This window comes from Chlamydotis macqueenii, chromosome 2 (genome assembly GCF_036417535.1).
Source record: "Chlamydotis macqueenii isolate bChlMac1 chromosome 2, bChlMac1.mat, whole genome shotgun sequence".
Taxonomy (NCBI): domain Eukaryota; kingdom Metazoa; phylum Chordata; class Aves; order Otidiformes; family Otididae; genus Chlamydotis; species Chlamydotis macqueenii.
In genome coordinates this window covers 58,458,381-58,476,116 of record NC_141557.1, presented here as the reverse complement: position 1 = coordinate 58,476,116, position 17,736 = coordinate 58,458,381, and the positions used below count along the sequence as shown (strand labels likewise).

General features: G+C 38.3%; 1 protein-coding gene across 1 annotated transcript in view; it reads right to left on the bottom strand.

The window, feature by feature from the left end:
* Window positions 1-16,252, bottom strand: part of CNTNAP2 (contactin associated protein 2) — a 1,234,090-nt gene extending 1,217,838 nt beyond the window's left edge. Inside the window, exon 1 of the mRNA XM_086743072.1 lies at window positions 16,054-16,252. Within this exon, the coding sequence (XP_086599198.1) occupies window positions 16,054-16,150 (97 nt within the window). The 5' untranslated portion in view covers window positions 16,151-16,252. The remainder of the gene's footprint in view (window positions 1-16,053) is intronic.
* Window positions 16,253-17,736: the final 1,484 nt, after the last annotated feature.

Sequence of the window (17,736 nt, the reverse complement as noted above, 5' to 3'; positions counted from 1 at the left end):
CACTGTTCTCTGATTTCATACTAAGGATTGTGTTAAGAAATTATTCACACATTTTGCTGTTTTGATCTCTTTGACGAGTACATTATCCTGTGAGAGCAGTGGAACTAATGTCACAGTAGGTAACACTCAACACAAGTAAGAATGGTAAAACCTGAGTCCCTTTTGTGTTACAATACATAAGGTGCTATTTGGTGGAGTGACTGTGATCTACAGTCGTGGACTAGAACATCATTCTGACAAGCACTGTAGAAGCACTCATCATCTTCTGGAAGAAACAGATGTTTCAGTGCAGAATAAAAGTGTATTTAAAACGACTGTTTGAGTCATTCTATACCAAAAATACTGTGTGCCTTTCATTTCTCCATTTCATGTAACCAACTGGAAGCCTGACACCATGCAGCAGGGAAGAAGTAAACATAGGAGAGAAAAAAAATAAAATAATAATGAATTTCCAAGGAGGCAGGAAAAGATGTTCATACACAAGTTTTAAAGAGTGGACCACCCTCTAATTTTACAAATTAGTTTTGTATAGCTGACGTACAGCTACTCTTGTGAAATGTATTCCTTCCTGGTTAAAACCCCAAAAAGTAGAAACACCGAGTTACCTTAGAGAATTGGCTCCTTAATAATGTCACACAGAAAAATTAGAAAGATGATGGAATTAATGTCTGGAATTCATAATGTAGCACCTTTCCTCCACAGCCAGTAATTTGATCAGATGAATGTGATCACATTTTCAAATGAAAAGTGGGCCAGCAGAAGGTGGCTCTTATAAGATATAATTTCTGTGAAACATTTGGTACACATTTGGTTGGTTGTTGCTGCATCAATGTCATTTATTTTGAGGTTTACCCCTGGTAACTTTTTAAAGGATTTGAATATAGGAGTTTTATAATTTAGGATATTGTTTTGTTTGGATATATTTTTAGGCAGAGAGGACAGTCTTTGTTAACATATTCCACTGTGCAATAGCAGCAAACTTTTATATTTTGCTTAAATACATTGTGCTTTAATATTATTTACTTGAAAAAAAGAACTGTAGCTCTTCATCTACATATACTTTTACACAGGTCTGTTCATGATAGTTTGCCAGTAACTTGTCAACATTTCCGTATTAGCCTGATCTGCTTGTTTTATTAACAGAAAAAAAAGGTCTCCTTCTCTTCATGAAAGTTGCACTGTCTGGTTATGCCTTCCTGCTATTCCAATCACTTTATACATATATGTGTGTGTGTGTTTATGAAATTCAGTTAAACAGGACAATTACAGGGGAGATACCCAGAATGCTCAGGAAAGCTTTCTGAAGATAATAAAAATGAAGTGCATAGACCTTTGGTGACAGCCACAAAATTATGTCTGTGTTCATCTAGACAAGATGAGGCCACAGAAAATAACTTTGTGATCAATGTAAATACTCTGAGAGAAGGTGATATAAGTGAGGTGATAAAATATTTCACAGTACTTGCAATATTTCCAATTGTAAAGATCCAGCTACTGTCATTCAATTAAATGCCTTGGCATGGTGAAATATTAAGAGTTTAAATTACCCAAAAAGAACTTAGAAATCTTCAAGTCTTTCATATGTAAGGACTATTTTTTAATCAGAAATACTTTTATAAGGAAAACCAGAAAGATTAATTTCCAAGAGCTACTGGACATAAATAGCTGGTATCTGGAATACAACTGAGAAATCTCCAGTGAAATTGCACTAAATTCTCATCTCTGACACACTAAAATAACTCCAATAGGACTTCGCCAGAATTCAGTGTAATTACTGATGCTGTACACCTGTACGACTGTAGGTAAGATAAATAAAAAGATTTTGATTGATAATAGAATTAATGCAAGTATTTAATTACACACACAAAAAAAAATCATAACATCTCTGTGGTCTAAAATGAATGGTCTGATACACTGGCCCATTCAGTTAAGTCATCAGTGTGTAAAAACCATATGTCATGTTTCATTCTGTGCAGATTGGACTGTTCTCTTGCAGTGATGAGACACTTTCATACAGACCTCGCATCAAGTTGCCTCTAGCAGCAATACCCTGGGGCTTCTCTTATCCACTGCACCGAGGAGCAGCCCTTCACAATCACATTCCAGATGTCAAAAAACAGCTGCTGTATACTTCCCAACACAAGCACTACCCTAGAACCTTACCATAGACTTACTGGAATTTACTCTCAGAACTGTTGCCAGGACAGCGTCCTCACATAGCCCTTCTGCAACTCTAAATTCACAGAAGGCTTTTTTCTTAGAAAAATTATACTTTAAGTTTCTTTTCTTCCTCCTATACACAGCAGATCCCAAACACAGAAGACCTTGTTTCTAACATGCTTATCTCATTCTAAATGCATTTGATTTTAACATTATCAAGTATCCACTACTTGTGTTATTAAGTAACATCACCTTTGATCTGAAGATCTGATAGGGCAGAATTATGAAAATGTGGACCAAGAAGAAATTGAAAGATACCTGTATCTTTGCGTGACAACTATTCCCCTGTGAACATTTGCAAGTGTAAGACAGGGGAAGAATATACTACCTATGTTCAATTAACCCAGGGTATTTAAAAATTCATCACTGGATGAGAAACATGTATTGCATGCCTTTTTTCCAGATTCTGATTTTATTGCCCTTTGTCAAATTAAAATTAACCTTGGAGGACTTATTAAGTAATCCATCCCTGCCTGAAGGAACATCCCTTGTCCTAGATGAAATTACATGTAAAGCCTCAAAACTTAACAAAACTTTTATGTAACTCCTTGCAAAATTCTGCCATCTACTCAAGATGCAACTTCATTATATCTGTTACCAACAATATACCAAAACACAGCCAGACAACTTTATTGTTAGTATGCATATGTATATGGAAAGACTTTGCTTGCCCATTTCAGAAGCTCTCTTTCAAGCAAATTAATTTATATATTTTTTTAATTAGGTGCAAATATTTCCAGGCTATCAGATCTAAATATTTAAAAAAGAAATTTAACAGACAATTATATGTGTATGGTATTTTAAGTTATAGGTCAGAATTAAAACATCTAATAGTGATAAAATGTATATCTGAAATTTAGGGTCATTAACATCAGCAACACAGTGAACAGACACTTCTATTATACTATCATTCAATAATAGGAATTGTAGCTGTAGTCATTTGTAGTCTTTTACTTTGGTTCTAGTATGTGTTTATGTATATAGTTGTCCTATTTCAACCAAAAATTTAATAAAATATTTATCATTATCAAAGACTTATTCAGGAATGTTTGGATGTCTTCAGGGGCTTATTTTAAAGCACTCATTTTTAAAGCACTCAGTTTAAATACTGAGTTTGGCCTTGGATAGTGTTCTTACTAGTCTTCTGGATCTTTTTCTAAATAAACATTTTCTGTATATGTGTTTCTAGTATTAATGACATATTTCGGTTGCTCCTTGATGGAGGTATAAATGCATTATTAAGTATATTTACTAGCAGTAGTAGCTAGACCTCTTCAGAATTTAAGAGTTCAAACAGAAAAACTTGACTGTGAATGGGAATTGTTTAAAAACACTTTAGCAAATGCTTGACAATACATATATTGATTGAGAGAGCTGCCTGAGGACTGGAGGAAAGCAGATGTCACTCCGATCCTGAAGGGCAAGAAAGACGACCCAGGGAACTACAGGCCAGTCAGCCTCGCTTCAGTTCCTGGGAAGGTGATAGAGCAGCTGATGCTGGAAACCACTTCCAGGCACATTAAGGACAAAAAAAAAAAAATCATCAGAAGCAGTCAGTGTGTCTCCACCAACCAGTGGTCGTGGTTGACCAACTTGATAAAATCTTATGATGAAATGACTGGCCTGGTAGATGACAGAAGAGCAGTTGATAATTGTCTACCTGGACTTTGGTAAGGCCTTTTACACTGTCTCCTATAAGATCCCCACAGAAAAGCTGATGAAGTATGGGCTTCATCAGCAGACAGTGAAGTGGATTAAAAACTGGCTGAATGGCCAGCCCCAGAGAGCACGTGGCATGAAGTGTAGTTGGAGTACCCTTGGGGTCAGTACTCGGTCCAGTCCTGTTCAACATCTTTGTATAATGATCTGGACGATGTCCACCCTCAGCAAAAAGTTTCCTGATGACACAAAACTGTGAGGAACGGCTGATATGCCAGAGGGTCATGCTGTCATCCAGAGGGACCTCAATGGGCTGGAGAAATGGGCTGACAGGAACCTGTCAGGAAATGGGCACACGCTGAAACACAGGCGGTTCCATCTGAACATCAGGGGAAACTTTTTCACTATGAGGGTAACAGAGCACTGGCACAGGTTGCCAAGCAAGGTTGTGGAGTATCTCCTTGGACAGGAGATAGAACCAGGGAGGTTGCTGAATATCTGGAGCCCTCTGGACATGGTCCTGGGCAGTCTGCTCTAGGTGACCCTGCTTGAGCAAGGCAAGATGACCTTCAGCAGTTCCTTACAACCTCAACCATTCTGTGATTCTATAAATCAGAATCTAACAAATACAGAAAAATTATAAGCAAAAGGATACAAAGTTTAATTATTCTATGCACAGAAAACATAAGGAAAATAAAACAAACAAACAAAAAAGCATGTTTAGTTTTTCAAAAGAAGAAAAATAAAGTGAGAGAGAAGATCAGGAGCAAAAGGATCCCTACCAAAAAATTGCAAGTGGTGAAATTGCCAGCCATGTAGAAAAGACAAAAATATACAGTGTTAGGAAAACAAACAAGACTGCATAGTCAGACCCCAGAGTGGCAGCAAAACAATTTACATTCCAATAAAAACTGAGGAAGAGATTAAAACAGAAGCTAACAAGGCTAGACAGTTTCAAACCAGCAGGGCAATGTGTATCTGAGAACATCTCTGAGCATTGTTATTGCTGATTTTCAGTAACCCTTGGAATGCCAAGGAAATTCCAAACAACTCAAAGAAAGTACAGTGTGCGCTGAAGAAGGTGACCTGTGTAATTACAAGCTGCTCCAACTAATATTGCTGCTAGACAAAATAATAGAATCTGTTTAACAAAAATCTAAAGGAGGTAAATGTAATTAGTGCAAATCAATGTGGATTTATAAAAAAAAATAGATCTCGTCAAAGTATCCTGATGTTTTGAAGGTATTTTGTTTTGTTTTGTTTTGTTTTGTTTTGTTTTGTTTTTTTTCTGAGATGACACATTCGGATCACATCAAATTTGCATTTATATGCATTTATATCTGTTTCCGCATACACAGTAATTTTAATTTCTGGAGGCATTTGACTGGCAGTGTACACTATTTTAACCAAGTAACAGAATTTTTATTTAAAATAGTGGGGGTTAGATTTAGATTGGATATTAGGAAAAAAATTTTTACAATGCGAGTTATAGAACACTGGAACAGGTTGCCCAGAAAGGTGGAGGAAGCCCCATCCCTGGAAACGTTCAAGGCCAGGCTGGATGAGGCTCTGAGCAACCTGATCTAGTCAGGGATGTCCCTGCTCCTTGCAGGGGGGTTGGACTAGATGACCTTTGAAGGTCCTTTCCAACCCTAACCATTCTATGATTCTATGATTCTATGAATTATTATAAATGTGACATACTAAATATCTTAAAATGTAACCATAACAAAGGAAATTAGTGGTTTCTAGTGAGAACCAGTGGAAATCTGATTTTCAGCCCTTTGTTATTTAACATCTTTATTATCTGAACTGCAGAAAAATACATACTCTTTCAAGCTGAACATGGCTTGAAATTTAAGTTTACATATGTCTCAAGCTTAGGGCATCTAGGTCTGCTGGTAAAAGGAAACGTCAGGCATTTTAATGTGGCCATATGTAAAGTAATAAACCTAGGATAAAGAACATAGTTCCAGACTGAGATATGCAATGCAGGGAGGAAATGTGCCAAAAGCACACGTTTCTGACACGTTAGTCAGAAAATGAAGACAAAAGAAACTGTACCCCCTTGATAAACGAGACATATCTGGTGACAACTGACACAGAAAGGCTGAGGTACTCAACAACTTTTTTCCTCAAGTTTTCACTGGCAATTGTATTTCCCACATTTCTCAAGCTCCAGAATCTCAAGGCAGAGACTGGAGGAATGAAGCCCCACCCATTGTAGGAAAAGATCAGGTTCAAGACCATCTGGGAAACCTGAATATACAAGTCCATGGGACCTGAGAGATGCATCCCAGGGTCCTCATGGAACTGGCAAATGTAGTTGCTAAGCCCCTCCCCCTCACATCTGAAAGGTCATGACAGTCAAGCAAAGTTCTCAGTGACTGGAAAAGGGGAAAAAATGCATCCATTTTTAAAAAGTGTAAAAATGAATACCCTGAGAACTACCAACTAGTCAGTCTCATCTCTTTGCCTGGGAAGATCACAGAACAGATTCTCCTAGAAGCTATGTCAAAGCATATGGATGACAGGGAGGTGATTAGAGAAAGACAACATGGCTTCATCCAGGGCAAATCATGTCTAACTAATCCGGTGGCATTCAACAATGGAGTGAATGCATTGCTGGATAAGGGAAGAGCTACGGATGTTATCTACCTGGACTTCTGCAAGGTCATTGACATGGTGTCACACAACACCCTTGTCTCTAAATTTGAGAGACACAGGTTTGGTGGATGGACTCTTAGATGTATAAGTATTGGCTGGATAGCCAAGCCCAAAGAGTTGCAGTCAATGGCTCAATGTCCAAATGGAGATCATTAATGAGTGGTGTCCCTCAGAGTCTGTATTGGGAACGGTATTATTAAATACTTTTATTAATGACATAGGCAGTGCGGTTGAGCACACCTTTAGCAAGCTTATGGATTACACCAAGTGCAGTTTGTGCCTTAGGCACAGGCTTAAGGAGTGGTCCCATGTGAAACTCATGAAGTTCAACAAGGTCAAGTGTAAGGTCCTACATTTGGGTCAGGGCAATCCCCAGTAGCAATATGGACTGGGTGATGAATGGATTGAGAGCAGCCCTGAGGAGGAGGACTTGGGGATGTTGGCAGATGAAAAATTAGGTCTGAGCTGGCAATCTGCGCTTGAGGCCCAGAAAGCCAACCATACCCTGGGCTGCCTCAAAAGAAGTGTGGCCAGCAGGTGGAGGGAGGTGATTCTGCCCCTCTATTCCTCTCTCGTGAGACTCCAACAGGAGTACTACGTCCAGTGTACAGGAAAGACATGGACCTTTTGGAGTGGGTCTAGAGAAGGACCACAAAAATGGCAGGGAGCTTCTCCCTTTCATAAAGAAAGGCTGAGATAGTTGGAGCTGTTTATCCTGGAAAAGAGAAGGCTCCAGGAAGACCTTATTGAGGCCTTTCCATACTTAAAGGGGGTGTACAAGAAAGATGGAGAAAGACTTTTTACCAGGGCATGTAGTGATAGGTTGGGGGTAACGGTTTTAAAAGAAAAGAAAGTAGAATTAGATTAGACAGAAGAAAGAAATTCTGAAGCAGTTTGCCCAGATAAGTTGTGGATGCCCCAGCCCTGCAAGTGTTCAAGGTCAAGTTGGACAGGGCTTTGAATAACCTAGTCCAGTGGAAGATGTCCCTGCCCGTGGCAGGGGAGTTTGACTAGATGATCTTTAAAGGTCCCTTCCAACTCAAACCATTCTGTGGTTTGTTGATTCTATGATTCTATAATGTGTAAAGTGGATGAAGGTAGTAACACAACCTACCATATCACCGTAGCTGGGTTCAGTGATCCTTATAAGCTATATAAGCCTTATAAGGTATGAATATGTAAATTTGGGAGCATGATTCACTCATAGCATTCCTTTGACACAATTTTTTCCATGTGTATAATGTATACGCACTGTACAGACCTAAAGTCTGGAAGTGCATTTTATGCATAATTATAAACAGAGTTAATAAAAGCATTCATTATAATGATATTTTAATAATTGTTTTTGGAAAAAAAATGAATCCTAACTACATTCATAATATCTGATTATCTGATTTAATATGCCAGGATTATGGCACAGCAATTACCCAGTGAAGGAATTTCAATTGAATTATTACCTGTGTACCTAGCTTTCATATACGGATGAATTAATCAGGAATCAATGAAGACAATCTCCCTTAGTTTCAGGCTCAGCAAATTACTCAATATGGTGATGAATCAATGAAAATCCAAGAGAAGTCAGTGGAGTCAGTTTATCGCTGGAGGAAAGGGTGGGGAGAGGGCAGAGAGCAGGGAATAAGATGACTAATAAAATGAGAAAGGAGGTATGTGAGAAATGGCAAATAAATTAAGAGGAGAAACAAATTGGTGTGCAGTCTAGTGGTGTGTGTTTTTGGAAGAAGGCTGGAATTGAAATGGATACCATCTCTTATCTATAGGGAATTTCACTATCATTTCTAATAGCTTGGCCATACCAGGGATGAAGTAGATAGGACATTCATCATAGAACTGACAGTATGCCCAGTAGCATAATTTTTTGGATGTAAAAGCGAAGGAAAGCACATTAAAGAGTACAGCTTGCTGAAGCCTGGGGCCATGCAGCCAGCAGGGCCTGCCCTGTGCAGGAAATGCTTCTGACTCCATTTTTCACAGAAGCTCAGTCTTCTCCTAATCCAATGCTAATGCTGTGGATAGGGCAAGCTACTCCCTCTGACTCTATTCCTCAGCAGAAACAAAACATGTTGCTGTCATCATATGGGAGACAACCTCTCTTCAGCTCCCCTCTCTTTTTTTTTCATGGTTCAGAACAATGGTGGGAGGCTGTTACTTTTCATTTTTAATTATGTCTTTTAAATTTATTTTCCTTATTTTCACTTTTTCCTCATCTTCTTAAAGATATCTGAATTTTTATTTGTATTCAGGGAAAATATAAAAATGAACATGTACCAACCCTTTCTATGTCTCATTGACAATCTGGGTAGAGTGTAGAGATCTTAGTAAGGCAGCTGTGTTCAGAAACAGGGTCAACAGAGTGTAAATTAAAGATTTTTGTTTTATTGTTTGTTGGTTTGGTTTTAATACGTAGAGGTTTTCCCAACCGTAGTCTTCCTACTATTCCCATAAATGTAACTGGGAGCAAAATGCCATCCCAATTTAACTGCATTTCAAACTGTGTTTCAAGAACTTTACATTTAAACAAAGTATGTAAGACATGAAAGCCTAAAATATATTGCAATTTCCTTGCCTTGCCTGCTGTGTTGCAACTCATTGCATTGGGCCCATATATTTTTAAGCTTCCATTTGTTATGGCAGTGATTCTTCCTTTTCCTCTCTGGCAAACTTTCCAGCATAGACTTCCTGCTGCCCCTTATGGAAATGGGCCCTTGCAGTGTCCTCAGCTCATCTGCTGATCTTCTTCTGTATTCCTTCCCTCTAAATTCCAGGTTTTCACTGGCTTCACAGTAAATATCACTGTAAGTATATAAGACGATTGAGCAATAAATCAGTGACATAGACAAGGCTTTGTCACCACTTAGGTGATTAAAAAAATGGACAGTGGCACACCTCTAGACTTGATGCAAAAAAAATGCTTATAGGCAGATAACTTCTATAACAGAGACAGAGAAAGAAACAGAGAAAGTAGAGAGAAATGCAGCATCTGCATGGCTGATCTTCCTTAGCAAAGGTTACAAAATACTAAATGATATAGCAGTTTTTACAAAATCAAACAGAATATTTAATTTAGATATCTAAACAGGTTATTTAATTTCTACAAGAAAATGTTACTTTCCCTGTAAACTAGGACTTCAAATATTCTAAAGACACAAATAATAAATGTTCATTCTAAAGTATCCCATTAATTTGTGGGATGGAAAATCCTTTGGCTAGAACAGTTCAGATGCTCCCTGGTTGCTAAAAAGTATTTTTAGCTGCTTATTTTATTTACACATTTAAAGTTGTAACCCAACCTTAGCTATTACTGATACAAATGCAAAACCAGCAACAAAATTCCTAGCAATGTTGAGAGAATTTTAGTCATTGATTTATTTAAAATATTTTTTTTTGAGTGTGTACAAAGCTGAAAATAAAATATTTGATAAATATTTAAAATGCTGATAAATATTAACATCAAATTATGAACTCTAAGTGTAAATAAATCTTTCAGTCCCTCAGTGGGCTTAGCATGACCAGTTAAGTTAAATGTCTGAAAAAAAACACTTCTTAAAGGAGATTGTAAAGCCAAAAAATTTCTAGACTTTTCTGGGCAGAGGAAAGAGGTAAATGTGAATGCCAATATCCTTCTCTACTCTGAAATCAGTTGTTCAAGCTTAAGGAACAAATAGGAAGTGGCTAGCAGTGCATGAATAGTGAGACAATTTCTGAGGCAGGAAAAGTCTCAACTTTGTGATGTTGCTTCTGAAATTGCAGAGCTATCAAAACATAGATGTGCCCAAGTTCTTTGTAAATGTCAAACATCAGTCTTGGGAATGCTTCTACTATATCTATGATATATTCAAGGCTAGAACTCCAAATGGCTTAGAAGAATTGATTACTAATTACCACAATTTCCTACATCACCAAATTTGGAGATTTAAGATGTTCTACAATTAGTTGGTGGTCTCAGATTATCTATCTTTGCAATGCCAATAAATTAGCTGAATAAATGAAGTGTAATACAAATAAAATCAATGTTAGTTCAAAGGCCGAAGTATGAAGAACCTTTTAATCATTTCTAGTATCTCATTCCAATGGACTGAATCATGAACTTCTCTCTGACAAAAAATGTAACCATACAGTTCTTAAAATCAGCGGTACAACTTCTGTTTCCTTTTGTGGGAGAAGATTCAAGCTACTAGACTGCACTCCGTGTTCCACAGATCTTCCTGATCTTTCAAAGAAGGATCCCACATTCATGTGGATTTTGGAAATCAGGTTTTGATCAAATTACTTCTTTCTTAGCACTGCTACAACTTTAAATTTATTCTTTAAAATTTTGAAGACTAACAAAATGAAAAAGTCACTTTGAGTTTCATCTGATGAGGAAGATGGATATTGTTTCTCTAACATTTGCTATCTGAAGTGACTGAAACACATTTGCAAGTGTAAGTACTTTTGTAAGACCCAGCATGACTGGTATTTAGGAAATACAGATATTGGTGGTGGCAAACCTTAGTCTAGTTATCTTACGTTTGACCTGTGAGTTAGAATGCTCAGAGGTAGATCAGCTTCTGTATATGTAGAAAAAGGAAATGTAGAAAACCTCCATGGTTTGTGCATAGTTTGTTACTGCATCAAGTATTAAGAGTATTATAAAGTCTTACATATTGTTATAATTACTAAACATTGAACATCAGATTTGATGCTTTATAAGATTTAGAGATCTAAGTTGAAATTCCTAAAGAACTCGTATAGGAAAACCTGCTGTCTGTCACAGAGTCATAGTGATGTGACTTATCTTATAGATCTATAGTTTCTAACGTCTGATTAATATATTATATGTAAAGAATTTCCTGTCACAACTGCATCAACTGAAGTAATCTTTCAAATATGTTTAAAGTACCTGAGTAAAAAAATGAGAGACAATGAGAAAATATTTCTCATCTCCTTGCAAAAGAAACAGCCAATGTTTGCAGAGACAAGTTTTCGGTTCATAGCCTTTAACTTCACTTTCAAACTTTCTTGCAGACTGGACCACCTACTGAAGAAGTTTTTGTGTCTTAGTCCATATTATTGCACTAGAGTTTAAAAAAATAAATGAACTAAAAACATAAGTAAAAAGAATGCAAGAAAAGACCAGTTCTTAAAACATTAATTCAATTACATTTCCATTTGATTCTATGCCCACTGACCACATCAAACTTTGAATCAGACTTTCTGTATATAGACTAATGTCTGAAATCAGGCTGTGTGCAATGTTGCATAGACAGAAGTTAAGGACTCTGAAACTTCGGCTTTTCAGCATTCATGCAAGCTCTAGATGCTGTCACCGATTTGGAAATGACAGCAGATTATTTAGTAAGGTAACACATTGCTCTATACAAAGTATATTAATTTAAAAAATCATTCTAAGTAACTCAATTAAATGTTGTTAAATAATAACCAATTAACAAACTGCTGTTTACCTATTAATTTTGTTATATAGTGATGTATAGCACCTTAAATAACAGTATTATATAATGATGGATGTAAATTTTGGTCTAATTTATAGCTAAAGTGTTCTAAAAGAAAAAAAAAAAAGAAAGCGTATGTTTAATGTTATAAAATCCTATGGTCTTAAAGGAAAATTAAGCCCTTAGTTTAAAAGTTTAGTATATTTGTAAGTACTTTGACATCCAGGGGTAAGGGAAATGATTAAACATTAAACCTACATGAAAACTTTTTTGTATACTTGAAACTAAATTCCATGGGATCTCTCAGTTTACACCCAGACAGCAGGACCTAAACTAAGAAATGTTAATCAAATGTAACAGAAACACAACTAGAATTGACCAGATAATACCATAATACCATCATGTCTGAAAAATTATCTGGAAGAGAACGATTCCTGAGAGAGAATCTAATAGAAGATATGACATCCCCACATACCCAACATCCAGGCACCATGAACTGAAAGGATAGATTCTGTAATTCTATATAGTCCAGAACTCCTCAAAATAAATTTCTTGTAACAATGCTTTGCTCTTTCAAAAGGGATATTACACTTCTTAAATATTTTCTTGCTTACCTAAGCTATTAAGGAAAGTCTAGATGCCATGCAGTCAAGACTAAAAGATGCTTATTTTTCCTCATACACAAATCTTAATGATTTACTATACCTGCCCCTCATTTGATTTCTGAATTAACTATTGTAAAATGGAGTTAAACTTCAACTTCCACACTTGTATGAGACCTACTGCAAAAGCATGAAATGTATCAGAACTAGAAGTTTTAATAGTTCTTTACTGATCAGATTTGCATTGCACATAACGAGACATGACCAAAAATAAAACCTAGCTGTGAAAGACAATTATTTTTTAAGTAAGTCTCTTTCATAAAAAAGCAGATGATCCTATGATTAATCCCTTTAACATTATCATTAAGAAAAAGTCACTGCTTTGTTTTTTTTATAAGAACACAAGTGAAATTTAGTCTATCCATAGTCACATTCTTATCATTCCATCTTTAAGTCACGTAAAAGACTATAAAGCCCTAAATTTGTATTTTCTGTGTTACTTTTTATCTTGTGATGACCTCTCCTGGTTGAGCTGTTCATTAGCCTTGATTCCAGAAGTTAAAAGTGTTTTGATCCCTCCCTGGTTATTTAAAAAAAATGCAGGAATATGAACAATTTATTGCCAAGGTATGAAAAACATGACTTTGAATAAAAATTACAGTAAGTTCTGAGTATTAGTGTGTGTGACACTGTATCACGGTGTATGTTTATTGTACTACAAGATGGGCTTTCAACAGTCACTTAATCTTGAAATAAAACCGAATGAGATTCAGTTCACCATCACTTCTGAATCAGTATTACTGAGACATCATTTTAATGACAGAGATAGATTTACTGACTTTGCAAAGTAAACAAGCATTTGAGATGCAATATATTCACATAAATGACGTCCAATTCTACTCTTTCCAAAAACTGTACCTTTTCTATGTCAGCACAAGCAGACTGTAAGAAAATATTCAATAGCAAGCTCATATATAGAGACTCGTAATTCACTGTACACCGTGAAACTTGCATACTTCCTAAAAAATACTGTGAAGAATAAATTTGCTGTTGTTAATTACTTGAAAGTCAAAACACAAAGTAGCAATGGAGGAGAAAATAAAAATGTGGTTGGAAATCAGTTTTACATCAAAGTTGCATTTCACACAACTTCTAATTCTTTCAGAAGTATTCCCAATACAATGTTCAAAATCAACTGATGAGAAAAAAAAAGAGACAAAAAACTAAGTGCATTCCCTTGTCATAGGAGAACAAAACTCCCCAATTCCATTCACAATCAGTTGCATACAAAGTGACAAACATTCCCAGAAAACACAGCAGAGTTTGTATACCTAAAGTGTGCAACAGAATAACCAGTTAAGTGGTGCACCAAAATACTGTGACACAGCACTTGAGTTCCTACCGTGGTACCACTTCCCAAGCACCCGCCCGTCTTTACAAGAATTTTAGGCACGTATTGCAATGTGAACATTCCTTTTGTAACCTTAAGGCTGACGTGTACTTCTAGCTATATTTCTGTTTCCAGTAAACAAATCTAGCTCCATTTCACTTTCAGAGGAGAGTCAGAAATGAAATGCTATACTCTACATAAGGAGTGCAGTGGATAAGCTCTTGGAAAGTGAATTAATATAAAAAAATCTTTGAATATCTGAAAAACATTGTAAAGATGAGACTGTATATAAGTAAATTGGAATTAAGATTATATATATCCTTTATTCATGGAACTTCTGGTTTTAGTGATGTTACTACAACCATTAACTTCTCAACTAACTTCTCTCAAAAGTTAAAGATTTGTTTGTTGGGTAATCAGATAGCCTACTGTAGGTAATTTTCAAGTTAAACTACAGCCATTAGTTTCTAAATGACACACACACAAAAAAATGCTCAGAAATCCTATTTTTAAAAAGCAATATAGGGAACTTTGTTTTCCAAGAACAGATTTCTCACATCATAAATCTTTTTCTTTCCCCTCTATATTCCTGTTATGCAAAGCCTGAGAGATGACCATGAAGAAATAATATTCAAAAGACAGCTGGTCAAAACTAAGCAGTAAACCTCAGGATCAATATTTCTCCTAAATCAAAGGTAGAAAAATAACTGAACATCCTTTGAAACCGAACAGCCTTTGAAATCTATATACAATGCAGACATTGCTGTACCTTTTCTGTTGACACACAAATAAATGTCTAAGTGTAAGCAAATCCTGGAACAAGAACATTGTTTTATTTTTCAGTAGATATTAGATGATAACAGCTAGAAACCCACTGAAAAAGTATAGCAGTGCTTCAGTTCCCTAATCATCGCATTGTTCATTCCTGCGCCCACAGAAACATATAAATAAATATAATTATCCACATAGATCTCTATGCAGTATATACATTACATTCTAAGGCAGTCCTCTGCTTGGTCAGTAGAATCAGCCCCCATTCACATACACACAATCCCAACACATCTATCTGTAACATCTCAGAACATTTCTTTCCTCTATAAACAGCAGAGGAAGTCAACAGTAGTGTCTATTTTTAATGATTCTATTAAAATGTACTGCTTCATTTCAGTACGCATTTCAAAAATACTTTGCAAATGGCAAATGCTTTACACGGTCTGAAGAGAAACCACTAAATACTTAACACTGACATCTACCTGCAAATGTTTTGCTGGAAACTGTAGCTCAGTGCAATGTTAAAAGATTTGATCTAACACCCATTGAAATCAATAAGTACGCTGTCATTTTTACACTGACAGCAGAACTGGGTCCTGTACAGGTGCTCTGCACTCCTCCAGTCTGAAGTTCAGCATTTCAGCAGATGCTTGATCATTTCTCTGCTATTTCTGCCTCCCTAGGGTGGCAATTGCACATTTTATTATGGGAAGCAAAACTTTGCTCTCAAGAAAAGCTATCCTGGCTCAGTTCCCTCTCATCAACTCACCATCATTCTTTCCTCTTCAAATGAGACAAAATTTTCTCTTGCTGCTCCTTGATAAAACACTATTTATGAAAACCGCTCGCATCTCCTCTTTTCCTTCACACAACCGTGGAAGTGAAGTACTTCCAAATGCAAATTGCATACCTTCTCAGAAAGGTGGGAAAGAAATCAAAACAAAACAAACCAATCAACCAACCAAAGATCACCCCCAAACTTTGAACAGCTTCTATTTGATTCCTTTCTCCTTCTGACTCCCATTGCAGAACCAAGACTACATCATAGAACAGGTCTTTCAACTTTCCACACCAGCTACCACTGAAATCGTCTACACTGAGGAAGATCTGATGGGGAGCAGTGCGGACAGTGTCAAACCACAGTGCACACATACACATACAAATACACAGAAAAATCAAACACGAGATTCACCAGCAGAAAAAAAAATAACCAACCTCCCAGAGTTGTAGGAATTCCCCTGTGCCTTATTGCAGAACTGAAATTGTGCATGCTTCTTAAAAAAGGGGTACTTACGAGATGCAGGCAGAGCAGTCCTGGCTCTGCAGCTAATACTGCTGAAAATCCAGAGGAAGAGAGCTGCCCTGCAGCCAGCTCGGGTAACCACAACCATCCTTCACTTCCTGGCTCCCTGTACTCCAAATGCCAGCCGCAGAAGACCTGCTTTTCTCCACTTTGGCCCCTTCTCTTTCTCTCCTTCTCTTTCTCGGAGGAGGCGGCGAGGAGGTAAAGGGGGCAGGGCTTTACCTTAGGGTAAAGCCAACCCCCCTCTTCGTCTGCTGTCTCTGGGTTTGCAGCAGCAGGATAAGTCCCGGTACTTTTCTTTCCCTTATTTCTCTGTGTTTGTTTGTGTGTGTGTGTGTGTGTGTACCTCCTTCTCAGAAGAAGGGGTTGAAAAAAGCCACGAAGTATCAAATAACAGGGATTGTAGAAGAGAAATAATAATAAAAAAAAAGCAATCCCCAAAAAGACGTGGGGGGAGGGAGGGAAAGGGAGATGGAGATGAAGGGAAGGGAGAAAGGCGGAAAAAGCTATTGGTGCCGCTAATGCTGCTGTTGATGCTACCACTGCAGCTGAGCCCTTCTTCCTGCACAGAGCAGCGCTACTGAGAGAGGCTTGCAATAACCTCCCAGCTCAGATATATATACACAGTGTACGCGCACACACAGCCGGGGAGCCAAACACACACTCACACAGGAGCAGGGAGAGGGAGGGAGAGGGAGGGAGGGAGGGAGAAGGAGACACTCCCGCAGCAGAGAAGCAGGCTCAGAGCCTCTCTCCCCATGTATTCATCATCTTCCAGCAGGAGGAAACGTTGCCACCGGCAGCAGCAACCTCCCCCCCGCCAAAAAAAAAAAAAAAAAAAAAAAAAAAAAAAAGCAGCAGAAGGGAAAATCCGCTCCCTAGCGCTCCCCTCCCCTTGCCTCTGTTTCCTCCAGCTCCTCCCTCTTCCTCTGCGCCCCTCCGGCCTCCAGGACCCTGCTCGTCCTCCCTCGCCTGGTTCGGAGCCAGAGGAGGGGGACGGCGGCGGCGATGGGGGCCGGGGCCGAGCCGCGGGGAGGCCGCGCCGATGCCGCTGTCCGCGGTGCTGACGCTGGGCGCGGAGGCGCCGTGCCGCGCAGCGCCCGCGGCCCCTGCCCGCCCCCGGGGGGCGCAGCGGCAGCCCCCGCGGCCGGTTCCTGCCTCCTTCCCCGCCGCTTCCCCGCACACCCAGGTGGCAGCGGCTCCTCGAGCTCCAGCCTGCCGGGATCCGAGACAGGCGGCCAGCAGGCGAGTCCTCCTTGTTCTGTGGGGGTGAGCACCATTCCGCCCGCAGAGAGCTGGGGCTGCAGGAGCCGCTAATGCAGACGTTTTCATTTGGTAATTAATTCTCACCCCAGGAGCAGGCCAGGAAGCAAGCTGCATTAAGGCACCATTAAGATTTTCACCTACAAGAGATGACTGAGACAACCTGGCCATATCCAAGCCTTATGGTTTAGGGATTTCAAGAGTCTGACTGCTCTTTTCCATCCCTCCTGCTGTTGCCCTTAAACAGACTGAACTAAAAGTTATTGCTCACCAGATACAATAGAATAATGAGGGTGGGGAGTTATTCATGGATTATTTATTCTACAATCAATGAGGCAAAGAAAAATGAAAACAATTATTTCTCAGGTGTTGTATAGAGAAGGCTGAGAAATGGAAAGGTATAATTTCTTT